This window comes from Synchiropus splendidus, chromosome 5 (assembly GCF_027744825.2).
Source record: "Synchiropus splendidus isolate RoL2022-P1 chromosome 5, RoL_Sspl_1.0, whole genome shotgun sequence".
Classification (NCBI taxonomy): domain Eukaryota; kingdom Metazoa; phylum Chordata; class Actinopteri; order Syngnathiformes; family Callionymidae; genus Synchiropus; species Synchiropus splendidus.
The window spans coordinates 21,295,936-21,323,897 of record NC_071338.1 but is presented as its reverse complement, the minus strand read 5'-3'; the positions used below and the strand labels follow the sequence as shown (position 1 = coordinate 21,323,897).

The 27,962-nt window shown below is 42.9% G+C and overlaps 6 protein-coding genes across 9 annotated transcripts in view; 3 read left to right on the top strand and 3 right to left on the bottom strand.

Moving 5' to 3' along the window:
* Positions 1-448, bottom strand: part of urb2 (URB2 ribosome biogenesis homolog) — a 32,475-nt gene extending 32,027 nt beyond the window's left edge. The window contains exon 1 of the mRNA XM_053866429.1: positions 439-448. The gene's annotated coding sequence lies outside the window, so the exon portion shown is untranslated. The remainder of the gene's footprint in view (positions 1-438) is intronic.
* Positions 449-3,397: 2,949 nt separating this feature from the next.
* acta1b (actin alpha 1, skeletal muscle b) lies at positions 3,398-6,937 on the top strand. Its single transcript, XM_053866431.1, has 7 exons — positions 3,398-3,450; positions 4,258-4,393; positions 4,778-5,102; positions 5,611-5,772; positions 5,854-6,045; positions 6,121-6,302; positions 6,503-6,937. Exons 2-7 carry the CDS (start codon positions 4,265-4,267, stop codon positions 6,644-6,646), a joined length of 1,134 nt encoding a protein of 377 aa, XP_053722406.1. The 5' UTR covers positions 3,398-3,450; positions 4,258-4,264; the 3' UTR covers positions 6,647-6,937.
* A 945-nt stretch (positions 6,938-7,882) lies between these two features.
* Positions 7,883-10,921, top strand: ccsapb (centriole, cilia and spindle-associated protein b). Of its 4 annotated transcripts, none has more exons than XM_053864883.1 (5): positions 7,883-7,956; positions 8,918-9,219; positions 9,283-9,363; positions 9,540-9,757; positions 9,833-10,921. In XM_053864883.1, the coding sequence occupies exons 2-5, from the start codon at positions 8,943-8,945 to the stop codon at positions 10,013-10,015; spliced, it is 759 nt and encodes a 252-aa protein (XP_053720858.1). In that variant the 5' UTR covers positions 7,883-7,956; positions 8,918-8,942; the 3' UTR covers positions 10,016-10,921. The 4 variants fall into 4 exon arrangements, with proteins under 4 accessions (XP_053720858.1, XP_053720855.1, XP_053720857.1 ...); XM_053864880.1 differs by having other exon boundaries at positions 8,918-9,225; XM_053864882.1 differs by lacking the exon at positions 7,883-7,956 and adding an exon at positions 8,118-8,674 and having other exon boundaries at positions 8,918-9,225.
* Positions 10,922-11,958: 1,037 nt separating this feature from the next.
* On the bottom strand, positions 11,959-18,774 carry rab4a (RAB4a, member RAS oncogene family). The gene is made up of 8 exons (XM_053864886.1): positions 18,635-18,774; positions 17,612-17,692; positions 17,346-17,460; positions 16,719-16,781; positions 15,730-15,884; positions 15,518-15,613; positions 15,291-15,441; positions 11,959-14,230 (listed from the first exon to the last, which is right to left on the bottom strand). The coding sequence occupies exons 1-7, from the start codon at positions 18,648-18,650 to the stop codon at positions 15,326-15,328; spliced, it is 642 nt and encodes a 213-aa protein (XP_053720861.1). The 5' UTR covers positions 18,651-18,774; the 3' UTR covers positions 11,959-14,230; positions 15,291-15,325.
* Positions 18,775-19,146: 372 nt separating this feature from the next.
* Positions 19,147-25,766, top strand: phf10 (PHD finger protein 10). Its single transcript, XM_053864879.1, has 12 exons — positions 19,147-19,295; positions 19,768-19,877; positions 20,029-20,159; positions 20,226-20,309; positions 20,815-20,939; positions 21,012-21,161; positions 21,257-21,366; positions 21,439-21,571; positions 21,798-21,941; positions 24,406-24,514; positions 24,698-24,886; positions 24,963-25,766. The coding sequence occupies exons 1-12, from the start codon at positions 19,224-19,226 to the stop codon at positions 25,055-25,057; spliced, it is 1,452 nt and encodes a 483-aa protein (XP_053720854.1). The 5' UTR covers positions 19,147-19,223; the 3' UTR covers positions 25,058-25,766.
* A 124-nt stretch (positions 25,767-25,890) lies between these two features.
* psmb1 (proteasome 20S subunit beta 1) lies at positions 25,891-27,706 on the bottom strand. The gene is made up of 6 exons (XM_053864884.1): positions 27,517-27,706; positions 27,124-27,231; positions 26,912-26,993; positions 26,623-26,752; positions 26,415-26,521; positions 25,891-26,340 (listed from the first exon to the last, which is right to left on the bottom strand). Exons 1-6 carry the CDS (start codon positions 27,615-27,617, stop codon positions 26,155-26,157), a joined length of 714 nt encoding a protein of 237 aa, XP_053720859.1. The 5' UTR covers positions 27,618-27,706; the 3' UTR covers positions 25,891-26,154.
* Between the last annotated feature and the right edge of the window lie 256 nt (positions 27,707-27,962).

Sequence of the window (27,962 nt, the reverse complement as noted above, 5' to 3'; positions counted from 1 at the left end):
AGCTCAAGTATCCTGACTGTTAAAAATGTATCTGGATATAAATGGCGTGGATTCTACCGGTGCTTGTTGATGGGTGGAGATAGCTTTGTTTGTGAAAAAGATTCCTCCAGAGGTCTATTTAAACACACAGGTCTTCCTTAATAACATCATAGGAGCTATGCAGCCACATACTTGCAAGCCTACGTGTCATTCGTTTGAATATTTAGAGCCAAAATTCTCTGCACTTAAAAGAAAATACTTTTGTTATTAATTACATTTTTTAGTCTATATTTTGATGTTCACATTTATTCATCACATGCACTCAAGAAGAAGTGTCCACAGTCCCTCCTCGATCACACCCTGCAGAGGTGTGAACCGGCATCTCTTTAGTACCACACATCCTAGAATGCTTTGTCACTGCCTGAGAAAATCACTGCAGTGGAATCAAACTCTTTTAACTACTTATCTCAATATCATTCGCTAACTTAGTTGCATCCAGAACAGTTGTGGAAAAAAGTCCCTCTCCAGCGCGTGATGGACAGTTTTGAAGTCCAGAGATCAAAGAGACCGAAATGACCCAATAGTAAGCTTATTTTCAGCTGAACTTGTCCTCCAAACGTGGGGAGAATAGATCTTCACATCTAGTCAACGTCCTCAGTATCTTCTGTGCGAGATCTACCCCTGAACTCGACCAAATCCAGAGCCCCACTGTGCCCTACAGCTCAGTCACAGATGACCACTCTGACAGCTACTTCTCTGCCACCTGCTGCCCGTCCCCACCCCTGCTCTCCCTCCACCTCCTGCCGTCTCTCCTCCTCCTCACCCCCTCTGACCTTCCCTCACCTCCCCACTCCCCAACAACTGCTCGCTCGTATACATTTTAGGCGTTTTGCTGGCCCCCGGTCCAAAATGGCTCACGACTAGTGCGTAAAAGTAGCTTGCTGAAGGCCCCTCTCCCACCCCCACCCTGGGTCTGCCCCACCACCCAGCACACGCCACTGTCTCATAACATTAAATGGTATTTGTCTGACCCACTGAGTGAGGTGCGTCTTTAAGCTCCTGAATGAGATGGTTTCATAAATACACTGGTCCAGTTCCAACGACCATTATTGGGATTCTCTTGCCTTTCTTGGAAACAAATAACATCAAACCTCATTAGCCATTGAAAAGCTGCGGAGTGGAGCTGGTCCAAAGCACTTCAACCACAGTCACAGTCATCTGCATTGACCATCTCACTCTCAACACATACGGTGTCAAGAGTGGGATCCTAAGTGGCCAGTGCCAGCCCCACCCTGCAACAGATCCCCAGGCTCGATACAAATATCATCGGTCCGTTGAATCGTATCATAGAACGTGTCACTCATGTGAATGTGCCAGTGGGCTCCAACTATGCTCAATGGCCCGTGGAATGGGGTGTACCAAGGGCCAATATCTGCCTTTCATTGGACTGATACCGTCCATATCATGAGGTCTTCGATGTGAGGCTTTGAAGGATCTCTTATATATCTGGATCTACTCTGTGTAGTGTGTCACTGTGCAGTGAGTGTCTGACAGACAAGGTCCTCACATGTCTCACCGGAACTGGTTTCTTTCTGGCAGGGAGGCGATCCATCTTTTTTTTATTAAACTTGAAATCTGTTCTCAAAACAAACCATTTTCAAAACGGAAGTAGTTCCATGTTGAAGCCTCTAAGATTACTTTACAGCGACCAGCTGACTTTTACTCCCACTGCAGGTCATGTGACTCTTTTAACCCAAATCCAGGCCTGTTTTCTTCCATACATGCATCTGTCGCTTCCTCCACCGTTCGTCACTTCTCTGCGGTTTATTTTAACCTCCTTTTACAAACCTTCTGGCCCCCGAGCAGCAACACCTGCTGACACACATGTGAACACACACAGTCTCTGTCACCCCTTCTGTGTTTGTCCCACCCAGCCACACACTCACTCACAAGAAGGCAAAAGCCCGAGCTCATGGGCACCAGAGTTATAATTAATCCAAGTGCTCCAGTGACGGAGCAGAGTGGTGAACTCAGATTAAGTTTCAGATGTGGCCTGCTGCTTTTTTATGTGATTGAGGACAGAAATTCTCTCTGTCTTCAAGACGCCATGTGGAAGTATCAGTTAATTGTGAACCTTGTTAGTATTATCTACTTTTGAAAGTTATTTTATTTAAAAATCTATTGCATTTCCACTACATTGTTTAGAAGTATTTGATGCACATCTGCAACGTCATCACATTTCTGCACATCTCCATCTTTTTTTAAATATGTTTTTAAAGTACACTGCATCCAGCTGTTGTCTTTATCGTAATGTATGAATATTATTTATGCTTATAAATGAGATTATACCTATAAGCAATAATGCTATTAATACTATTATATTATTACAGATATCACTCTCTGTTCTGAATTACAATGATATTACATTATGTATTAGATTTGCAAAAGAAAAATTATTTCTATAAAGATAGACTATATTAATTTCTAGATAATAATTAACTCTACTGGACCATTGGGCTTTTTCATATTTATTGTTATTATTATTATATTCATAACAGCTAGCTAATATATTATAGATATGATTATTATTGTCTCTTAAGTGTAATTACATCTAGTCAACATTATATTATAAAAATAAATGTAACTTTTGAGTTCTAATCGAATCTACCGATGATCATAAGACTTTCTTTTAGCATCAGCATTTTATCACCCTCAATCGTCAAGGTATATATATGTGTCACTGTAATGCTTTATTGTCTCTTTTATCCATAGAATTGGCCTACATTACGTATATTTTGGATCTGTTTACATGTATTAAAATGTGTTGTATCACTTTCCAATTCCTAGTAATATATTCATAACCTGTCTCATCATTGAAATATATCCATTATATATAGACATGACATCAACCGACAACCTGTATCCTCAATATATTTGGTTCGTGTGTTCACAAATCTCACTTATCGGTGTGTTATCGACTCAATCCTGTATCGATCTCTGGTGACGGCGTGTCACTGGTTCTGATCCTGGCTCAGCTGTGGCCTAATTCTGTTCAGATGAGGGCAGCATTTTCCCATTTCAAGGCTGGATTGGACTCCTTGCAGCAAATCTATAACCCTGCTTGGTAACAAATGGCCCGCACCCCCGCCAGAGTCCCCCCCAGTGGCCGGCCGGCTCCTTATACGGCCCGAGGTGGGTCCGCGACGCACGATGGGAGGTCAAAGCCACAGTTCCATGTATGGCGTCACACCTCAGCTCCAGGAGAGGGAGGCTCCGTCTCGCGGTCCCACGCCCACCGCTCGCCCTGTCAGCATCCTAATATGGCTGAGGGCCGGGATGCGGGCCAGAACCACGCTTTGTCAATGGCAGCGGTCCGGTATAAAAGCCGGTCCGGCTGGTGACAGGACCGTAGCTGGTTCAGCAGCAGCACTGGTTGGGTCTTTCTCTCCGAGCCGCAGACACACTCCCAAGGTAAGAGACTCCACCGGCCTCAGCTCACGACGCACAGCCAGGTTGGGACACCAGAGTCGTGGGGCTGGATGAGGCAGAACCGGGGCCGCACTTCAGATGGACAGTGGAGATTTAACTTTTGAAAAAGTTAATTCCTATTTTTAACTTTAAAATAACCTCGACAGAAGAGCTTAATCCTTTCATTTGAAGGCGCTGAAGTCGACCAATTAAATGCAATTTATCGATGCTAGATCCGTATAATGTATTCTAAAACAGGTATTTAATTTACAGAAATTAGGTTTTGTGTGGCAGTTCATTTCTAAAATGATCGTCACCGGAACAGAAATGTTTTAGTGCGTAAAAGTTGTGTATTTCAAAATTAGACGGAAAAGATGAATATATTCGTAGCAGTCTCACTTTTAATGTTGATAAAACCCAGTTTGTCAATTATTAACATTTTATTGAATGGGATTTATGAACACATTGATTAATATTCTCTTTTCTAAACCGGTTAAAGTGGATTAATTTGTGCGTAACTGACGGAATCAGTGAAAAACTGCATTGATGTTATTATATATATTGAAAGGTGTGTTACTGATGCTACCTGTGATATTCCGTGTTTTCAGTAATATACCTTTGATATTCAGATATACGAATTCTAAGTCACCATCTTAATTGAAATTGTAGTTTTAAAAAAGCGTCAAATTCGTAATTCTGTTTAAATTATTGGAGAAGAAGAAAGGCAGCGCTTGTGAGAATCGAAATTTGTGTTCATTTGTGTGTCATTGTGTACATTGAGCTGACCAATTCCTTCCTCTCTTATAACAGAAGCAACATGTGTGACGACGATGAGACTACCGCCCTTGTGTGCGACAACGGCTCCGGCCTTGTGAAGGCTGGCTTCGCCGGAGACGATGCCCCCAGGGCTGTGTTCCCCTCCATCGTCGGCCGCCCCCGTCACCAGGTGAGCACAAGAAAAAAAAAGAAAAAGAAAAATAATGCCAAAACAACACACAAACTTGAAAGTTAAAAGGAGATGATAGAATAAGATATACTTTTAAATAAATAAAATAAAATAAACACCATCTAGACACTCAAATTGCCACATTTTCGGACATGTATATAGATCATTCATAAATCTGGCTGCAGTGATTGGACTCTTACATCCTCCTGCTAAAATTAGGGGGAGAATAATCAGCTGCTCTCTGTCAGTGTCTGCGCAGTCGCATGTCGCACCGGCGCGTCAGAGTACAGACTTTAATGTGAAGACGATCGCCAGGTTCTAGATGGATTGTGTCACGACCGCTGCTCACCTTTCCAATGTCCTCTCTCTCTCTGCCCACTTCAGGGTGTCATGGTCGGTATGGGTCAGAAGGACTCCTACGTCGGCGACGAGGCCCAGAGCAAGAGGGGTATCCTGACCCTGAAGTACCCCATTGAGCACGGTATCATCACCAACTGGGACGACATGGAGAAGATCTGGCACCACACCTTCTACAACGAGCTGAGAGTCGCCCCCGAGGAGCACCCCACCCTGCTCACTGAGGCCCCCCTGAACCCCAAGGCCAACAGGGAGAAGATGACCCAGATCATGTTTGAGACCTTCAACGTCCCAGCCATGTATGTGGCCATCCAGGCTGTGCTGTCCCTGTACGCTTCCGGCCGTACCACCGGTGAGACTTCAGCACCAGATCACCACACACAGCTTCACATCCAGCGACAAATACACACGATAAACACAGACACACAATATTTTCCTTCATAAGCGAAAAATAAAATTAAGCACACTTAACTGCTGATAACATTTTACGCACAGTGGATAAGATAAATTAAGATGTTTAAATTGATCGTTTTGACAGTAGTATATTGAAACACCGGTTGATACAATCACTAATTCTTTTTTACACATTTTACTTCGTATTTGCAACGAAGTATATATTGTCTCTTTTTCAGTTTAACGTGGAATACATTGACATACCCAATTTGAGAAGCTTCTCTCCATATGATGTGCGTTGATCCGCTTTATTAAATTTGTCCGAACGCTGGTAGAAAACACAAGACGCGCCAGACGGTCAGAGACACGTAACGCCGCAATTCGATTACAGCGCGCGGCGGCATCTCTCACACGCGACATGCTGCAGCCCAGGACTTGTCTGATCGGCTGCCTGCACCTCTCCTCAGGTATCGTGCTGGATGCTGGTGACGGTGTGACCCACAACGTCCCAGTCTATGAGGGTTACGCTCTCCCCCACGCCATCATGCGTCTGGACCTGGCTGGTCGCGATCTGACCGACTACCTGATGAAGATCCTGACTGAGCGCGGCTACTCCTTCGTCACCACCGGTGAGACCCTCTGACCATGACGTCACCTCACACTTCACTGTCCCGCTTCACCTTGAAACTCATCAACTTGCGCCCCCACAGCCGAGCGTGAGATCGTGCGCGACATCAAGGAGAAGCTTTGCTATGTTGCCCTGGACTTCGAGAACGAGATGGCCACCGCTGCCTCCTCCTCCTCCCTGGAGAAGAGCTACGAGCTTCCCGACGGTCAGGTCATCACCATCGGAAACGAGAGGTTCCGTTGCCCCGAGACCCTCTTCCAGCCTTCCTTCATTGGTACGCAACATCGAGACACAATTGCCTTGCGCAGAAACCTCGCCCCTCCTGACTGTTTTCCTCTCACCTGACCAGGTATGGAGTCCGCTGGTATCCATGAGACCGCCTACAACAGCATCATGAAGTGCGACATTGACATCCGCAAGGACCTGTACGCCAACAATGTCCTGTCCGGTGGTACCACCATGTACCCTGGTATTGCTGACCGTATGCAGAAGGAGATCACTGCTCTGGCTCCCAGCACCATGAAGATCAAGGTACTTGACGCAAAGCACAAGTTGAAGCCAAATACTTAAAGCTCACCTGCGCTGAAACTCACCTCAATTAATAATAATATTGTGGTCAAAACTTGATCACTTTATTGATCATTTAGCTTTTTAATTTCACACTCGATATAATGAAATATATTTTTCTGGCATTGGTCACTCACACTTCCATCTTCTCCCCTTCCCTTCAGATCATTGCTCCTCCTGAGAGGAAGTACTCCGTCTGGATCGGTGGCTCCATCCTGGCTTCCCTGTCCACCTTCCAGCAGATGTGGATCTCCAAGCAGGAGTACGACGAGGCTGGCCCCAGCATTGTCCACAGGAAGTGCTTCTAAATCCTCCACCTGCTGCTCCAGCTTCTTCTCCGTCAACATCACCACCAGCTATCATCATGAGATCCGGAGAAGAAGTAGAGGAGGATCAACCTCTGCGGCACTGCAACACACTGCTGTCAATGGACTGTCTGTCTGCACTGTTGACAATCATATGTGCATTTTTATAAATGCTTTTTTAAAAATGTGCATATTTTGTAGCTGTTTGTTGTATGTGTTGCACGGAGAAAGGCTGTGAAAACACCACTGAACCATGCATCCACCCAAAAAACTTTAATAAAAAAATAACAACAACATGTTGCCCAACACATGTGAATGTAAGTGTATATACATAATGATAATTTATTAAAGTCCATTATTTGGTATATTTGACCCTGATTTGTTTCTTTTATCAGATGGTAAAAAGCAACCAATCAGATGGACGAACATACAGGGAGGGTAAAGCTAAAATCAGGGCAAACATCAAGGGTTTAATGACTCAAGTTAAAAACAATTCAAAATAATAAACGTCCAAAAAAAAAACAAAAAAACAAAGAAAACCCTCATGAGCTGGAGCTCAGAATTCAGGGGCCAACACTCTCCCCTCAGCTGCTCGGTGAGAGACAGGGGGCACAGTTTAAACTTAGACAGTGGACTTGCCAGGAATGTGCCCAGGCAGCAAGAGTGGATCAGCAGCAGGGGACACCTGACACCTTGATCCACATCCTGCTGAGCAGCCGCCCGGACCATGTTTAGACAAATACTCACCCGAGTACAGTGTGGCAGCACTGCAGCCTTATATGCATGCAGGCTCAGGGTGCAAGTTTGAATGGGCAGGGGGAGCTTCTGGAAGCTCCACCCACTCATGCTGGCGTCTTTATTTCGCAGTGGGAGAAGACAACTTTTAAATGCTCCAGTTATTCAGTTAAGTGAACGCATCATTACTTACAATGTACACAGAAAGTCACTTCTTTGTGAGATAAACAAAGTTTACTGTAATACGGTTCATATGAATGCACATTTCCAAGAAAATATTGCGCATTACTGGGCCATTATCCAATATAAGCAGCAGCTAAGGTCTGAGTCTCTGGAGGATGTCTGACCTCCTCATGCGAGTCCAGTCTTCAGTCCAGTTTGAGACATCATTTCTATTCCTCAGCTCCCCAAGGCCCCAGGCAGGAATCAGGATACTGTCTGCCCCGGTCACATTCCCGGTGACACCTGTTGCAAGCGTGTGCAGAGCTTTTTAAGAAGGGGCGGAGCTTGAGGAGGCATCGCTGCTGCGCTATGGTCGCCATCTGCTCAGCTGTGCTTCCGTGACACCCGACTCCACCGTGAGTAAACTTGCACTGTGCACCAGATTAGATCCTTGCAGCCGCGTATATCTGCTGCCAAGCATTCTGGACGTGGACACTGAGGCCTTAATGGATTGTCAGTCGACGTCCAGGCTACTGGGCCTAGCTGCTAACGCGGCTCCCCCTGTCTTAAATGATTAACTGCGGTCTAAAAATAACTCGAGCAGTTGTCACGATGAGGTGATGGGTTGGCATCCAGCCAGTCAGTCGATGACAGTAACTCACCAATTCACACGATATATTGGTTTAAAGAAATGCGTGCATTTTAACATCTTGCGTCTTTTCATGACGCTACAAATTTTGCATGTTTAATCCAACTTTTATTTTGGAGATGTCGACAACATCCGTTTTGACTGAATTAGCCAATCAGCGGGAATGGCGGTGACGTCACCTTGCTGCGTTTAGATGCTTTCCTGATTGTAGGCAAACGAGAAGTCCGGTAGAAAAAGTCTCTGTGAATGCTCATTAAAAAGATGTATATGAATGAAGAAGCAAGCGTTTAACTATCAATACCATTCAAATTTAGGTTAAACTACCTGAATACCGACGTGGACGTTGCCAAACCCCAGAAATCCCTTGACACATCTCTTAACGTCCTCTCTGTTGACACGAACGTGAACGCACCGTGTGCGTCGTGAGGTTCCGTCATATTTTTTTTCACAATATGTTTCGCGGATATTTTTGAGTATTCTTGCAGGTAATGAATTCTTGGTTAAATAACTTTGTAAGGGATGGTTATCTCCCTCTATAAAGTCTGAAGAATAGACCTGACCGAGAAGTAGGCGGGCGAGCGTCCGACGCTGCTCCGCTATTGGTTGAACGACTTCCGCATGATGTTTTAAACGTCCAGCGGTAAACAGTGAGAAGCTCTTGTCTTTTTAGCTCTTTCCTGTGTATTCATTGAGAATATACGTAGTGCAAACGTGTTTTCTGCATCCAGAGGAAACGGGGTCCAAAGCGACAACATGGTTACCAAGAGGATTCGCTCTGAGTACATGAAGAAATTCAAAGACCCAAAATGGGAGACCTACTCCAGGTGCTACGAGGAGATGCTCAAGTATCGGCTGACGCGCAGGCTGCTGGAGCAAGCCCACCACCCCTGGTTCTGGAGCGGCCTGGACAGTGACTCCGACTCTAGCGGACAGAGTCCTCCTGACAGGAAGCAGGTGCATCCCTGTGCAGAACCTCCGGCGGAGCAGACCCAGGAAGGAGCCCAGATCCCTCTGCCAGAGGAGCCGCATGGTAACTGTGAGTACAGTGATGTTCAGATCTGACCAAAATGTGGCTCATCTCTCATCATCTCAGGTTCCCATGGCGATGGAGTCGCAGAGTTAAATTCACGGAAGGAAGAACTCAACGCAGCTGCACACACAGAGCCGCAGCCAGGTAACTCTCCTCCGATGCTTTCATAACTGTTTATTCTCAAGTTAGAATTCGCTTTTTTTCCTCAATGCAAAACTCTATTTTGGAATTAGCTGTAGGACTAATAAAGGCCATCTAAATGTTATTAAATGTGATACATTTGCATTGTTTACCTATCTTTTTGTCCCACACGGTGATAGCTGTAGAAGATCCTGGAGGTGGGCCACAGCAGCCGACCAAGCTTCCCAAGCAACGCCCCCGGCGCCCCCAGCAGGTCAGACCTGCTCTATCTCGTCCGTCCAGGGATCACAGCACAGAGGCCAGGCACCCGTTCGTCCTGTATGGCGCTGGTGAAAAACACTCTGACATCGCCGGAAGAAAGACGCACAACGTGGGCCCTGCTGCCTCCACAAATGAGGTAACTCCCATTACCTGGATAACATTATCGAGTGGTTGTGAACTGCGCTCCATGTTCCACGACTTTCCTCTGTAGATCCACGAGTCAGCCCTGCGGGCAAAGACCAGACGGGAGGTGGAGCGGCAAATCCAGACCCAGAGGACGGAGCGACGGAGGTCCAAGTCTGCCCACCCGGATCAAGCCAAGAAGGTGGTTCAGCTGGAGTACAACCCCTGGATCACCGAGTACATGCGCTGCTTCTCAGCTCGCTCGCGATGACACTCATTCACCAAAGATAGTTGACTTTTGAGGATGAAAATCTGTCTCAATCAGTCGCCTTTACAAGATTTTAAACACTGGTTATTACAGGGTGAAGACTTCAGATATAACGTTGGAAAAGCTTGTAGTTTCATGTGCAAAGAAATGTTGAGGTAGAGGTGAAAAGGTCAAAATTTTCACCTTCAAAACAAAAGCACAAACCTCATCTAACGTTTACATTTTTCATCGACACACTTAAGACCAAGTTCTCCCTAACCTGAGGTCCAAAGTGTTGCATGTTAAAGTTTATCAATTTTAGTTTAAGCCCAACAGCAGCCTCACATGCTTGTATGGCGTTCAGCAGTGGTCAGTACCTGCTCCCCTACAGCCTGTTTTTGCTGAACCATCTTTGTTTGTCCTTTTAGCACTTGTACACACTCTTTCACCCTGGTTTCACCACCACTTGAAGGACATGCCATCATTATTGACTTTGGTGTTTGATATTGTTACTTTAAAACAACTTTTTCTTCTCGCTCGCATGTATTCCAGTTGTGTGGCAGCTCAGCTATTGATCATCCTGGTGCTAACTCACTCACGTGAGGATGATTTTACAGCTGAAATTGAGCCAAATGAAGAGGAAACAAAAGCCAAAACACGGACTAAAGACTTTGTGTTGTGAAATAGATCTGAAGGTGTGATTGTGTGTGATATAGAGTTGCATGAAGTGAGGATCACACGTTGACAGTCACTCTGTGCCATAAATTGAACGATCCTCCTTGAGTCTGAAGATAGTGTGTGCAATATTAGTTGAGTGGAATCACTAGCATTTAATCTCACGATTATCATTTCATTTCCATGTGTGAGGTTAGTGAGCAGTTCGATGATGTTGGTGGTTATGAGCAGATGGAATAAACAGATTTCTACTGATGCTTGTGTTTCTTTCCTAAAAATGAAAGATGCACACAATTATTCAAAATATAAGTGTCTGCGATTCGAGATATAGTTTTCATTTAGTGACTATTAGAGTCGCATTCCATAGCCATATTCGTACTATGAACTGGTCACACGCTTGATCAGTTCATTTCAGGGCGGAAACTGAGGCGGTGCTTGTAAATGTAGTCATCATTGAGAAGTTGAAATGTACGTTGGGTGGACACGAGAAGGACCGAGCCAGTTTCTGAATCGTGAGGTCCGAGCGCTCTCTAGTGGTGGTAACTGCTCGTAATTTTATTTTTAGACAGGTAGAGACTAAAAAATCTTTATGAATAAAAATCACTGTCAATATATTTCGAGTAAATAAATTAAAAAATAGGCAAACTTGGCTACATATGTGTTTCGCTATGAGATTTTACTAGTGTGAGCTTTATTTCAGATTTCAATTTAGGTGAGTCTGGATCATGACTTAAAAAATAAATTATAAATCAAACAATAATAAATACATTTTAATTTAAGGAATTCAAGCTTTACAAGCTTTAATATTCAACGAAAAAAATATGAGTAATGATAACATTTTGAGTAAAAATGTATTTAAAACAATGAATATCAGAAAACAAAATAAAACATTTGATTTAAAAGAGATATAAAATAATTGCAATAATTCATTATTATAAGATATTCATTCGTATTAAAAGATTAGTATACCTAACAAAAATCAAAGGTTTTCCTATAGTTTTAAATGTTCAATTGAGATAATAATTATTTCTTAATTTTTATTTTTTATTCAGCTTTATAGAGTGCTTCAATGGACTTGATCTATGTGATCAGTAGCAGCAGGTGAGGATATGAGCAGGAGAGAGGAAGAAGCTTCAGAGGACAGTTCCTGTCATGATGCATGTTTAGGACCTGACAAAAGCAGAGTTAGATGAGTTGAAGACACTGAGGCTGTCACCATGAGTGACGGAGATCAGATCAGGGACAAGATGTTCAAAAAGCACATCAGAATTTAACAATACATTTCAGATCCATGTATGCTTTATTTGAAAAAAGATATGCTTTTATATCATACACAATAAATAAAATCTCCACAACACCTTCTCATGACAGACGGGAGCAAGCAAACATAAATACAAACACATGGAGACGTCCAGGTTTCATCATTCAGGACTCTTCATAGGGCATTATGCAGGAAAATCCCATCATTTCAAACCTTTACAATATGCAAGATTCAGTTTAAAGTCTTTAAACAGGCAATGCTTCGATCATTTCTCATCAGCTGGGTGACAAAGGGAAAAGCATCCAGTGAGATTTGACTTGCAACTCCAACATGAGTGAAATGATTTGGAGCAAACAGCGTCTCTTGTAACTGATCAGGAAAGTGAACGTTTACCTTTAAAAAAGATCTTCAGCCTGAGCTCCATCTGCTGCTCAAGACAATCCAACAGTGATATCTACATCAGTCCTGTGTAGCATTTACAAATATACAGACGGCTGCCAACGCTCAGTCCAGTCTCCTCCTTCAGTGTTCCATATCGTCATGATAGTGATAACAGATGTTCCATATGCTTCAGACTCTGATATATCTGCTGATAGTGAAATACTCTTGATATTCATTTGGAGATTAAACATGCATCTATTTACACAGAAACAGCAGGAGGCTAGTGCGGCGGGATGGAGGAGCTTAAACAGGGTAAAAGGCATTAGGTGAAAGAACCTAAAGGAGATAAATATGACTATTATGATCTGTATTTCTGTTGTATGAAGTTTCTAACTGGCATATCTTTATACTGTCTTTGGTTTTATGACTAAATGAAGAGAATGTCATGGTAGAGAAAAAGGAAAACAATGCTTAGGAACAGTTTACAACAGTACTTTCTGGACACGTTTTGAGTCAGCAGGAAGAGCATCACATTTGTACTTCAGCAGAATCAGTTGCGTTACCTTCTGAGGAAAATGATTCAGTCAGTCTGTGCTGATTTTTGGTGGATTTAACCCCGGATCTGGAGGTGGAATGAAGTTTGACTTTCAGACCGAGTGTTAAACAAAGCTAACTGAGGGTTTTCGTTAAAATGGGGTTCTACATCGCATTAGTCATGAGGAAGAACGAGGATAACTAAAAGTTTACGTTCTTGTTTAGATTAGAACTGAAGCGTGACTCGAGCACCTCCTAGTGGTATGTACGTAAATTTGACATTCGTCGTCCAAAGCTATTATTCAAGTCCATTGTGAATTTGCATGGCTTAATAAAATTGACGGGAAAGTTTCCAATACCCACCAAAAGTAAAAAGAACTCACATCATTTCTCTAAACTGAATCAAACCAAGACCAAGGCTATGCAACAAACTTCCTCAAAAAAACTTGAATGATACTCAATGAGTGTCTCACAAAGGAGCATCACTGACATGGACAGACAGGATGCATTGTTTTTTTTCCAGGACTGGTGAGCCTGACTCTCTTAGACACACTCATCAGGGTATGCAGAGGTAAAACGTAAATAAATATCAATATAGTCCAGGTATAGGTTTCAGTTCGTTTAATTTGGTGTGAAAGAGCATTGTTCCATTTGAAATACTTCTTTAAACCTCTGATTTGGTCTCAGAGAAGTCAACTGCTGGTGGCCTCCTGAATATGAGAATGCGCTCTGTGCGGGCTGTAACAGAGAAGGCACTTCACGCAACAGACGACCTCGAGGAGTGAAATATTTTTGGGGACAGTGATAGAAACGGAAGTGGAACCTTTTCAAATGCTCACTGTGGTGTTTAGGCTGGAGCAGTAATGGCGCTGTTTGGGCCACACATGGTCCAGGAAGATCCCACCTTGAACTGTGAACATTGGACTTTTGTCCTCAACGCAAACGGAGGGGTTTACATGCAGCTTTTGGTTTTTTACACATAAACGTCAGTGTAACTGCTCTCAACACAGCCGTGTCAGGTACATAAGATGGTGGCTGATCAGACAATAAATATTTACACGTGAACACCAACCTGTACGAGGGGGCGTTGAAAGGAAAAGCTAGTCCAGTAATGATGACTGTTGAAGCAGAAACCAGTTAGGAGTGTGTGAAAGTGACGCCATACCAGCCAGTCCCACTGACTCCACAGCTCGGTGGGTTTTGGACCAGACAGTCGAATAGTGGCTGCCATGAAGATTCTTGGAGCTGAAGAGGAGTCCTGGCTCCTCCTGCAGGAGCCGAGGTCAGTGTGTAATGAGGGGGAGGTTGGAGGCGAGTAACCGATTATGCAGCCTGATAAGAAAGACTTTTCCTTTTGGGGCCCAACATGGCCGATGCTCTCCTGGTCACTGCGAAGAAGGAGGCAGAGTTTACTAAATATTGTGGACCATCCAGTTTTTAGAAGAGTATCAGAAAGTCTGCAGTGGTGCACCCTCCCTTCCATGAGGAGCACCCACTATTTGCCTTGTCCAACTGTTGTCTATGTTTCAGAAGTGTGTGCATTGTTCCCCAGTCTCATCACCTGGTCATCCTGAGCACACAGTGTTTTCATTCACGCCCCGCTCCTTCTTACACGTAACTAATTCATTGACATTAATGTCTCATTCCACTCATATCAAGAAACATCTCTCATCCTCGCCTGTCTCAGCTTTTATCGAACTGATCCTGCAAACGTGTTTTCAGACGTCTGCCAAGTTTGAAGCTGTGAAACGGCCGTGTATATACTGAACCAAGCGGTGGCGAAACTCAGTTCTTATCATTCTTCTTGCCATGGTAAGAGTTTAACTCGACAGCTATTTGTTTTCCTTTCGATATCAATCCATTCAGCTCAGTCTAGGTATGTACAAAAGATGCATCGACTACACTGTTACTATACGAGGTTGACTAAATGCTCGCTGTCTTCACTAGTGACATCATCAACAAGCGACACATTTTTCAGGCCACGTTCATTCACAAGTATCATCTGAATATAAATATTTCATCTGTAAAATTGATTTTAAATACGAAAGGTCATTTAATAATATATATTTTTTAATCCTTGCAACAAACTGCATCGTGTAACTACATCAGAAGGTGGGAGCTAGAACATATACAGTCGCCTCCAAACTGTTTAATTTATAGCACATACAGCAGTGTTCAGCTCAGTTTATCGGGAAATAAAAATACATATTAAACTAACTGAAAACATATTTTTAGAATACTAACAGACAAGTAGAAAGAAATGAGATATGAAGCCAGGTTGTACACAAACACTGTACAAAAGAAAGTACAGGATGATCCTGTAAAAGCGTATATATTTGAGTTGTGAATTTATTTCCATCAACTCATAATAGTGATAATGATGGGAATCTGAACAAAAAAAAACTGTCCCAATTCAAGGAATGAGAGAGAAACAAAAGCTCTGCTGACCTAGTTTTTTTTTTATACCTCACAGGTGGATTCCACTAGCAGCCACACTCCTGAGCGCCCTGCGGCTGAGCCCGGCGGGGTGACCGGAGCTGTCGCAGCGCTGCGTCGCCATACTGGATACCAGAGCCCATCCTCTCTGGATCCAACTCTCCTGCAGACCAGAGAAAAAGACAAGTGCCATAAACCACTGAAGCAGAGCGGAACCTCGTGCAAGTGAAGGTCTCTACCTGACTCGATCTTGTTGAGGATTTTCCGAGCACACTGAACAAACGCTTCTTCAACGTTCTCTCCCGTTAGAGCACTGGTCTCCAGGAACATCAGCTCTAAAGCCCAAACATGAGGAAGACTAATTCATGCCTAATTTAGTTGCTGTCTTCATCTGAATTGTCATTTTCAAAATAAGACATACAAAGGGGAATGATGAAGGATTTTGTCTCACCGTTTTCTTGCGCAAAGCGTGATGCCTCCAGGAATGTGACCTCTCTGTCGGCGTCCAGGTCCTTCTTGTTTCCACAGAGTATGATCACGATGTTCTGGCTCGCCAACATTCGGGCGTCGCTCAGCCACGTGGTCAGAGCATTGTAGGTCTCTCGGCTGCACAGCAGAAAGACACACAGCCTGGTTTGTGTTCTGTCGTCATTTGTCTTTGTTGACATCTACAGAAGTATTTATCATTTTCACTTATGAGGAATAAGACTGGCGCAGCGACAGCACACAACTTACCCACACTGATGTCCGTACACAGCTTGGTACAACACATATTTTCCCATGATCGTGTTATTATAGTCCGAGTGAAATGAGCTCAATTGGACAGCAGGGCACAGTAGCACTACAGATATTGTGAAGCACGCAGATGTAACCAAGAATCTGCGCTCATGAAATGAAAGGGGAACCATCGAAGCGTATATTTATCCACATGTTGTCTCTTTAGTCATAATAAATGTGGTAATTAATACAGTGATTCAGTGGTATGTTGTGTTTTATGAAGTCAAAATGTCCAGTTAGAGCTGGTGGCTTCATCATGGTCAATAACATGGTCACATAAAAATCACTGGGGGAAAACTACAGAACGTCCGTAAATCCAAACCCAATCCATCTAAGACACCAAAATCAAACAAAACCATCACAGCTTTGTTATCCCACTTCCAACCAACCCTGAGTGTTTTATATTGATACACTTGTCTGCTCTGGAGTTATTCTGTATCCGAACAAGCCCTAATTCATAACCCTTAATGGATATCTCTGCGGCCAGAGAAGCGCATTCATTTGCTGTGTTTTTTTGAAGAATGAAAATATTAATTTGAGATGGATTCAGTATTTAAATAAATAAAATGAGGCCTTAAGTGTAGTTGAAAACACCACCAGACACATTTGAAGCATGTGACTCACTAATGCAAGAGACCTGTTTTGTCAAATGTGCTGCTCTACCTGGTGATGTCATAGACCAGCAAAGCTCCGGCTGCTCCTCTGTAGTAGCTCCTAGTCACAGACCTGAAAGACAGAATCCTCATGTGATAATGACTCGCTAAAATCTAACAAAATACACGACACCAACAAACTGAGTCATGAACATGTATAGGTTTATATTATGCAGCGACTGAATCAGTCCTACAACTACCTGATTTTGATCAGCTCAGGACTGTCAAAGGATCAGGGCGAGCAAGCGTCAATGACAGATTAACTAACTTTGAAGTTAGGAGATGGCAGATGCAGAAAACGACAACATTACATGCCATTTGTGGCCAAACCAGTTCTTAAGTCAAGGCAGTGGCACACGGGTTCACTCATTTGACATTCTAATTGAGGATACTCTGTTTATTTTTGCAGAGTTGTGTCAGTACATGAGTTGTTTTTAAGCAAGGCACGCAGTCTTCACAGAGAAAGACAGTGACTCAACCTACAAAGTGTTTTGGGATATTAAATCCCACTATCATGGAATTTATTTTTATGTTGTTTCTTTATACTGTACTATATATTTATAATGATGACTTAGTGATTTATGAAGACATACTTCGATTATCAGACTTCAAAGGCAGTCACTATTGAAACCGTTACCTGAACCGTTCTTGACCTGCCGTGTCCCATATTTGCAGCTTGACCATTTTGTTGACCACACTGATGATTTTGGAGCCGAACTCCACCCCAATTGTGTGATTGGATTCATCCTTGACTACAAAACAGAAACAATCGTGAAACTTTCAGGACTATAAACAGACTGAAACCAGTCTTAAGAATTCCAAGTATCAATATCTGCCAAGAACCAACATCAGCACAATAGGCTCATTATTCGAGTGGGAAATTAGCTGTATTAAATGACTCACATCTCTTCTCTATGAACTGATGCAACAGACAGGATTTCCCTGTGCCAGCATTCCCAATCACAAGGAATTTGAACAGGAAATCTGCGGAAAACAAAAGGCGTTTAGTTCTTCGTGTACAACACAAGACATATTTACCCTGCTTTAAAGAGCCTGTCTTATTCTGTGGTCCTTCTCGGTGTTTCCATCGACCACAGAGGCTCACACATTGTTATTATAGCATTGTTATTGTGTTGGTGTAGTTAGTGGAGGGTCATAATTGAGTGCAAAATGATAGCAAGTATGTCTCATTGTCGATATGAAAACCGATAGGTAAAGATTAAATGTAAACAATAACTTTAATTTGGGGAAAACTATTTTTTTGGAAATGCCAACCTGCTTGGTAGCAGGTTGGCATTCCACTGACAGTCAGCACATTCCATCATATTGAAAGAAGACATTGTTTTCTGACGAGAAGTAGAGTTGGTTGTGTTATCTACATAGGTACATAGGTGTGGATTCTCCTCCTAGCAGGTTCACGTCAACCGCGTTTTTAATCACCAATTATAAAAGTTGCTTAACACGAACCATTGCTTTCCTACCATAGAAAAGAATCCAATTGTAACCGGACAGGCGTTTATTGTCAACGATCAACCCAAGAATGTGAGACAGACCCGAGGCATAACCAGATTATAACGGTCAACAACATCACCGTTGTTTGTCTGTTGGCAGGAGGAGCAGCTCCGTGTTCAGAGCTACAGCTGTCAGCTTCCGCGCGCACTTCTCCAGTTATCATCGGAAATATCCCACCATGATGGACATACTGAAGTTTGGAAGCTTCCCAAGCGGTGGTTCATTATAGTCTAAATCCCCCGACAGCTGTCAAGGTAATTTACGAGCCAATGGTGGAGAAACATCGCAGCTAGCCCGACTGCTATTTCTAAACGATGGGAAATCGCTACCTCGACACACCTGCTTCTTCCGCTCTCTTTAAAAGCACAAATGTGTCGATGTCTTTGTTATGTTATCATACACAATGTTGGTTACCGTAAGATTCCGACATCACAAGCGCAGGTCGCCCCAAACAAATAAATAAATGACGTAAAAATAGGCAGCTGTGGCCAAGTGAAGGGAAAAACACTCCTCAGTGGTTTCCGTGATTCCAGCTGATTCCACATTCTGTTTCCGGTAGAGATTTATTCGCATTTCAAAATAAAAGCAGTTTATCTCCTCGACTCAATCTACCACCAGTGGGACGGGCTCATTTTTCTGAACAGAAACAGAGTAAAAACATCATGAAATGTATTAAATACGTTTTGTTTGAAACATAGTCGCAATCTTCACACACTGGTGCAATCATCGTAATAACTCATTCGACCATCCAGAAGCCATGCAACCACCCGGAGGCATTGAGTTTTGTTTAAAATAGGTCAGTTATTGCACATATATTTTCTTCAGTGTCTTCTGCATGGCAAGAGACGTGATAGTATGGGACATGTGCTGTATGTTGTTGACCAGTAGGTGGCAGCATCCTCAATTAATCTTCCCGGTATCTCAGAAACATCGACAGAGAAGAAGAGTGAAAAAGCGGTTGTATTTGCTAAGCTAATAGAGAAGGATTTTTTGTTAATAAATCATGGCTGCTGTGCTCCCTGTTAGACCGCCGTGTGATAGCAATCCCGCCACACCTGGAGCTCAGTCCGTTAAGGTGATATTTATACTCCTTATGGTTACATTTTCCCCTTATTTAGCCGACAGCTAGTTAGCATTGACAAACAACTGCTCGTCGCATCGCCCCTTTGTTTACTTATGTGTACTCTGTTCACTGGTCTGTCAGGACAAAGTTTTTCTAACTGTTTGTCTAGAGAGTTACATGAGCGTCATTTTGGCTTATTGAAAAAAAATAAGTGATAATCCCGAACGACTGTATTGTCTGAGATATTAGACCAATTCCCTTAGATTAGTCGTTATCTGAAAAGAATGAATGGAGCAGAGCTACTTGACGAAGTCTGTTCGAAAGTGTATTTCTGGAAATAAGATATAGATTTAGTTACTCTCAACTGTCGAACTACAAGTTAGGAAATTAAATCTTGGTTATAGTCATTTTTACCCAGCAACTTATGCATTCATTGTGATTGTTGCAATGACTTATGTTTATCTTTCTTTCTTTCATTTTGCAGGAGGATATCATTGAAGAAGTGTCCAACGATGGAAGCCAGCCTCTTAAGAGAAGGAGAATGGGATCAGGCGACAGTTCTCGAAGCTGTGACACATCCAGCCAAGAACTCGGGTGGGTTTAGCTTATGTGTAAGCAGTGAGAGCTGAGGTCGGTTAAAGATGATATCTCACTATGTGATGAGCCTGGGTTGTCCAGCCAACTATATTTTTGTTATAAATAGCTGCCTTGGCCCTTTTAATGGCTTTTTCTAAATATGTTCCAGTCTGACATATTTCCCAGCCGAGAACTTGACCGAGTACAAGTGGCCCCCAGATGACACTGGAGAGTACTACATGTTGCAGGAACAGGTCAGCGAGTACCTGGGAGTCACATCATTCAAAAGAAAGTATCCAGGTGAGAAGATCCACATTGTAGTTACATGCCACTATGATAAAAACTTTTTGTTTCATTTCACTGCAGACATGGAGAGGCGGGATTTATCTCACAAGGAAAAGCTTTATCTACGAGAGCAAAACGTCATCACAGAGACACAATGCACCCTGGGTAAGAATCATCCTCAACTCTTCTCTGCGGTGGGTTTCTCTTACATATGTCGTCCTGAGTATAAATCACAGCAATTTTCACCTTCTGTTCTTCAAGCTTTATCTTGTTGTGGGTCACACTTGATGAAGGAAGTCTATAATAATGGCAGAAGCTGTGTGACCTCTGTCGAAACTGTTGTGTCAACTGGCTTTCAAATGATTTAAGTTGTCGTGGCAAAATGACATCATTTGGTGTTTTACTTTGATGCCAGTTATTTTTATGGTCAAGTCATTTTCAGTGTTTTAGTAACTTAGTTTTTTTACATAAAAGCAGATGAGTGTTGTGCTGCACTGGCAAAAGGATGAAATATCTGTGTCTCATGTTCTTGTTGTGTAAGCATTGAAAATTAAGAGAAGAATTAAGTGAAAATGATAATATAGTTTAGCCTTTTATTTAGTGATTTTCAAACTCTTATTAATGTCATGGTTTTGTAATTGTTGACCTCATCTATTGGCTTCGTTTTCAGGGCTGACAGCTCTGCGCAGCGACGAGGTGATAGATCTGATGATAAAGGAGTACCCCATAAAACACTCGGAGTACTCCGTCATACTGCAAGAGCGGGAGCGCCTGAGAATAGCCAAAGAGTATTCTGTAAGTTCACTACAGAAGGTGTTCATTTTCACCTTGCATGTCTTGACTGTCCGTCTGCTTTACTTCGTGTAGCAGATGCAGCAGCAAAATCCTCAGAAGGTGGAGGCCAGCAAGGTCCCAGAGTACATCAAGAAGGCAGCTAAGAAGGCAGCTGAGTTCAACAGCAACTTCAACAGAGAGCGCATGGAAGAGAGGAGAGCATATTTTGACCTGCAGACGCATGTAAGATTCCATATTTGACGTACAACAATTAGTAACTGAGACACTACAGTTTCTGAATGAAGAAATGTCTGACAGAAATGTTTTTTCTGTCCTAGATCATCCAGGTTCCCCAGGGCAGGTTCAAGGTTCTTGCTCCAGAGCTAACCAAAACCGGGCCCTACCCAGTAGCTCTCATTCCTGGTCAGTTCCAGGATTACTACAAAAGGTAGAGCAACATTGTATGTACTGTTAGCTTCTCTTTTCGTGTCAGCGCTGACCTGAGTTTTGTCTTTGCCAGGTACTCGCCAAATGAACTCCGGTACCTTCCACTGAACACAGCTCTGTTTGAGCCTCCACTGGACCCAGAGCTCCCTGCACTGGACTCAGAACCAGACTCTGATGACGACGAGAAGAAAAACAAGAACTCGTCGGTATGCTGATGTGCTTTGTTTAGCTTTGTGACATGAGACCATTCATGTTTATATTTGCATACAGTGCACATGCAGTTCTAAGGTTCTCTCTCTCTCTCACTGGGAAGGGTAAGTCAAATGGATTGGAGAAGTCAGGGGCTTATGTCCTCACTCTAGTGATCACACATGATTTATTGATTTTTGGTTTGTTCTTCTCATTGAAACACCTGCTGTCTTCTCTGTGCAGGACAGTTCTTCAGGCAACACTTCCGATGTGGAGAGTCAGGAGGGCGGAGGCGCGCAGAGCCACAAGTCCAAGGTTAAAGACCGGACGTCCACACCCGCCAAAGACCGCCACTCTTCTTCCCACAAAGCCACTCCCGGGTATAAGGTAGAGGACAAATCCACCTGAAATCTTCTCCAACGACAGCAGCAGCACTTTTCTACCCCTCCTCTTCTTTCTCCTCGTACCACTCCCTCGCTCCATCCATCCTGCCAACCCTCCCACTTTTCTTCACTTTGTTCTTCAACAGACTGACAGCTCCTCAGCTGGAACTACACACTCTCAAACACTTTTTTTTGATTTTGTGATGAGCCACGAATCAGACTTTCTACCAGACTCTGAGCAATAAGACGTTTTTGAAGGAATTCTTTAAAACATTTTTGATGTTTTTCAGCCAGAAAATAAGGACTTCAGTGTCTCCAAATACCTCTCGTGTATCCTCACCTGTCCAAAAATATTTTTCCACGACAGGTTAATGGCTGTTTTGGCTGCTACTCTTCGTCTCTGATGTTGTCTGATACATTACACACTAAACACCCCATGGCGGGTGGTTACCTTAGATTCTTAAAGTCAGATATTTTTAACATTTATATACACATATATATAAGGTGTAGGTTGAACTTTGCTATTAAAAATGTGGTTTAGTCTGAGCTCATTTCAATGTATTGCAATGTTATTCTTGAGGTTTTGCCAAGACTAAATGTCCCTACACTGTTAGCGGGAGCGCTACTGACAACACACAGGTCCCAGGTGCATCCTCACTTTATCTCCACCTGCTGTGACATCACAGAGTGAGTGGTGTAGTACATGGCGGCACCATGAGTGTAGTTCTCTTCTTACTGACAAGTTAACAGCTACACTGGTGCGTGATTCATCGCTCCGTGGGACTGAAAAGTAATCTGTTTTTTGTTTACTTGTGACCTTGGTTCATGAAGCTGAGGGTGGTCTTCTACTCTCTTACGTAGCAGAGCAGTATAGTATAATATAAACAGTATATGGTTCGACTTTAGTCGTAGTCTTGTGTTACCAATGAGCTGGTGTTAGAGCCTGTGCAAGTTGAGGCTAATGTCAAACATTGTTGCAACTTTATAAGTTGCTGATCAGATTTTGACTACAATACTGTCATTTTTACATGGTGGTGAAGGAAATGTCAGTGACACAGAATCTAAACGGTATTTATGGCTTACATTTCCGTCAGTGTGGATGGAACCTCACATGATCTTTATCAAACAGCTGTTCGGTGAATTGCAATAACAATAATAAATGTGTTTATTTGAGCTCACCAAAGTAAGTGCAGCATTTGCAGTCGATCTATACGGATGATGCCAACTCGTACTAGGTCCACTGTTCGTCATGTGATTGAATCAAAGGTAGACAAGGGGCAACTTAAATTTAAGTCTGTTGTTCTGTGAACATGTTGCATGTATTACACATTTATATTCAATCGTTTGAATAAAAATATGACGAGTGGAGAATGAAGCAACTGAATTGTCATTTGCTCTGCCTCTTTCACAGACCGTTGTAGTGCCTCGACTTTGTGTCAAACGGCTTAAAAAGCTTGTGTTCAGAGGGTTTTGACTTCAAGTCAATCAACAACTACTATGATTGCTTTTCTTCACCATTTGAGTTGCCTTTATGGAATATTTATTGACATGGCAGATGGCTTGACTATTCTTTTTCCTGTCACATCTTACTTTGGCATTTGCTGGAGCTTCTGAAGTTTTCTACTTTCTTACTAATGTAACCTTCTCTTGCTGAGGCTGGGAGCCATATTTTATTTCATATATACAGATGCTATATGTTTCTTTGGAAGCCAAGTGACACTTGGTTCTTGCTGGTGGTGAGTTAGATTAGTGACTGAACAAGTTAGATTTGTACCTTCAACCTTCGTGGCTCTGTTGAGACGCATGGGGCCTGTCTGCTGAATGAATCCTTCCTCAGCTCTAAGAGAGAACAGACCACCTTGCTGCTCTAGGGGTCTTTATGGTGGGGTCTCCTGGAGTCGCCTCATTGTCATCCATCAGTTTTGTGCAGACCGTTCCCTCTCAAATGTGCAGTCATTTCACTGACTGACCTCTCTGTTTTTCATCTGGTAATACTTCGATGAACAGTTATTTATAATAATCTTAGAAGTTGGGGTGATATTTGGTGTGTTTTCTTCCTTTTCCTCTCCTGCTGCTGTCTTTCTCTCCAGTATGTCTCTATTTCAGGAGTATTGAATAACCTTTCTCAATGATCATGTTTAAGAACGATCACATCCATGCATCGGCCAAAATATTTAAGGAGTTTCCTCCTTCAGTCCTTCTGAATTGTGAATTGATATGGGCTTTTCTTTTTCCTGTGGCTTCCTGAATTAACATGTTCCTCTGTGGATCTATTTTCCTTCCCATCTGTGAGAGTTAGATTTAAAAATAATCTAAAAAGTGTGTTTTTAAAAAACAAAAACATTTTGGATGCTTTATGTCAACATTAATCGATGGGGCCAGACAGTTCCGCCTCTGTCAGAACCCAGTGTTCAAGGTTAAGCAAGATTCTGATGGTTTTGGTTTGATAGCGTTATTCTGCCTTGCAGCCTAAGGTCATTCCCAATGCTATATGTGGCATTTGCCAGAAGGGTAAAGAATCCAACAGGAGAGGGAAACCAGAGGCTCTGATTCACTGCTCCCAGTGCGACAACAGTGGTGAGTCTGACTCCATGTTCTTTTCAAGGATTGACACTCCATCTCCAGAGTCCCTCTCCAAGAGGTTCGGTTGTCGTACAGTTCTTTATCTTGGGATGAGTCACTTTTTTCTGGATAAAAGCATGATTCTGTAACTTTATTTTTCAAGAAAACAAAAAAAAGTGAACTGGTTGGTGTTCTCAGGCCACCCGTCCTGCCTGGACATGAGCCAGGAGCTGGTCAGTGTGATCCAGACGTACCGCTGGCAGTGCATGGAGTGCAAGACCTGCACCGTGTGCCAGCAGCCGCACCATGAGGACGAGATGATGTTCTGCGACAAATGTGACCGCGGGTACCACACCTTCTGCGTAGGCATGGACTCCATACCGACGGGTACTCATTACACACACTTCCTTGCGTCTCTCGTCCTTCAGCTGTCAGAAAACAGTAACACACCATATCTCCTCAGGTCTCTGGGTGTGTGAGGTGTGCGACAAAGACTTCAACACACCCAAAAAGGGAGGAGCCAAAACACCAAAGAAGCCCAAGTCAGCTCAGAAGTGATCCCCAAACAAACAGTTCTCTATCTATTCCACAAGGATTAGTCTGATCTACAGCAACATTATGACCACCTGCTTAGCTTGGTGAAGGTTCTCCACCTGAATTCTTAGTAATAGACAAAGAAAAATGTAAGCTGGCAACAATGACTGAAACAATGGTACCTTTTCTTAAGAACTGTCTGACCATTTGTCCACACCATGTAAAGGGCAATGGAATGATTTCAGAGGGAATTAAATATAAACTTGACTTTTTCAGATTATTTGTAGGGCACTGAAATATTATCTGAGATGCTACCTCTGATAAGTGTTTGATCAAGATTGTGAGCACACAGTTACCCTGCTTTTTAATGTTAATAATCCAGCCATATTTACCATGACAGTACGTCACAACAAATAATTCTGCTGTGGATTGTTCACTTGGCAGCTTCCTCTGCAGTTCTCTCATTTTGAGTCAACACTTCTGTGAACGTGTGGTGCTTACATCTACTTACTGGGAAAACTGTTGTTTTTCGTTGTTTTTCTGTGCTGGTTTTAATTTGTTTTAGAAGAGCATCTGCTGGATGCTCATGTTGTGTTCCCCGGCACATATTTTGCTTGAAAAACTGTCATGAATTTTCAGTCAAAAGAATTTCAGGTCAAAGTCACTGAAGTTGAATTGTTTGTACATTTTCTAATAAAATCATTTGACAAATGCATCCTCTCTCACATCTTCTACTGAAAGAGTTCTTGCATCTTTGCCTTGTGATCTGGGATCCAAAACAACTGCCCTCGACATGTTCACATTCAACCGAGTGCTTTGTCCCAGTCTACTTTTTTCTCATTGGCATCAACAAACTTTTTTTTTCAATTGTTTATATTTATTAAGAATGTATACAGAAGTACTGAGCAGAAATTCCAAACAATAAGGGATGATTTAAGCAGGAGTGCTGACCAAGAATCCCTTGTTATAAACTGGAATCATCATCATCACAGAGAAGTGCATGTTTGAAGCAACAGATGATAGAAATTTCACTTTTGGCAAAAGCAAATTCTGAACCAACACTCCTGATTACAATTGAGAGACTGAATGTGAAGCATGTAGACGGAGGTGTTGGGGACACTTCAGTCCTTCCTTAGAGGTAGTGTCTGCTCTTCAATGCCCTCTTTTGTGATGACGCAGATCTTCAGAGCGTCTCCAGTGTAAACATCTCTCTCTGCAGCTGAGATGAAAACATCTTTGACCAGGCGGACGGCCTTCTCGCGGCTCAATGGAACGTGCTGCACACCCTCCATGTTCTTGAACCCGATCTGGAGGGAAATTTACAAGTCACAGTCAGACATGAAGGTGCCAGCAATCACAATGGCTTCAGTGAACTACAAACCTGGTTGTCCAGTAATGGCTGCAACATGGCACTGGCCGATCCTCCAGCCTTGTAAGTGTCTCTCTGATAGGATCCCACTGGGTCAAAGCTGTAAACTGCCCCTTTACCTGCATAACAAAATCTTTTTTTTAATCTTATCAAATTCTGCCTACCACAATAAAACGTCTTCAGCAGTAATGTACCCAAAAGTGTACAAATGAGTACTCACCCTCTTCATCTAGACCTCCAATAATGTTGTAGACATAGTAAGGGAAGAACCGTCTGCCATACAGGATGGTGGACAACATTGCTGCGATGGCTCCGCTATTCATCTTCTTGTTGTTTGAGTGTTCGTACATCTAAAAAAAATGAATAATGTTGAAATTAAAATGTAAATTCTGGGGAATAAATCGGGTCAAACCCTCGCCCGTAAATAACATACTGTGTTGTGCAAATGCTGGCTACTATTATTTGAAATGTGTTGTATTTAATCTAACACCAATAAGAACAGAAGGAACCTGTAATCTGGCATCAATGATTTTGGTCAACGTCAGGCAGTCACCATGGAAACCACTGCATCCAAGAACAGTTGTGTTGGTCCTGTGATGGGAAAGGATTCACACGTTAAATATACACCCTCAAGGTAACGTCAATTGGGTTACATTTGACTGAGAGGAGTTGGTGGCAGTAGGCCGGTGGCAGTGACCCGGCAATGACTGTGCAAACTTACAACTTGTAGCATTTGGGAGAGTCCCGGCTGTGGATCGAGTATCCTTCACTAAGTCTGGTGTCTGAGGCAACAATCGCAAAGTCTTCTCCGGCAACAGCGAGCACAGTCCTGAGGAAAACAACACAATCTCAGTCCACAGCAAGCAATACTCCTGTATTAATCCCGCATAACCGACAGTAGGACACAAATCCGAAACCGAAACACCCGTGTAGTACAGCGAAACGGTGCTACGCATTAACTATTATAGCAAGAAATTTAGAAAAAAACAGACATGCTATTGAAGAAATAGTGTTCAACTCAAGAAAATGTAACAGCTCGCAAATATGTATTAGTCTACCGGTTTGTTAGCATGCTACCAAGCTAACAAGCAAACATCTAAAAAATCGCTCTTACCCTCCATTGAACGTATATGGTGAGAACTTGTGCTCAACGGCACCGGCATAGTGATATTCTTTCATTTTGCCATTGTCTCCAAAATTCTGAGCAGAAAGCATTTTGTCGCTACAAAGGAAATCTGAAAGAAGTAAACTCGCTGTCTCACGCCAATATGGCCGCTTCTTCTTTAACGGAAGTATGGAACTGGGCTGTGGGAGGGATCGCCACCTTGTGGTCACATGAAGCCGTGAAGCTGAATGACGCCTGCTTTCGTCTCTGAATTCGCCAATGTATGACTCAACAAAACACTAGCTCGTAAATGCTAGTTTAACCATAGGCACACGGAACTGTAAAATCTGCTCCGGCCCCGCATTTGACTTTAACTCAAGATATTTTCCGAGTTCACAATGAAAAAAAAAAAAAAACGAGAATACACATCTGCATACAGAAAGATAGCGCCTTTA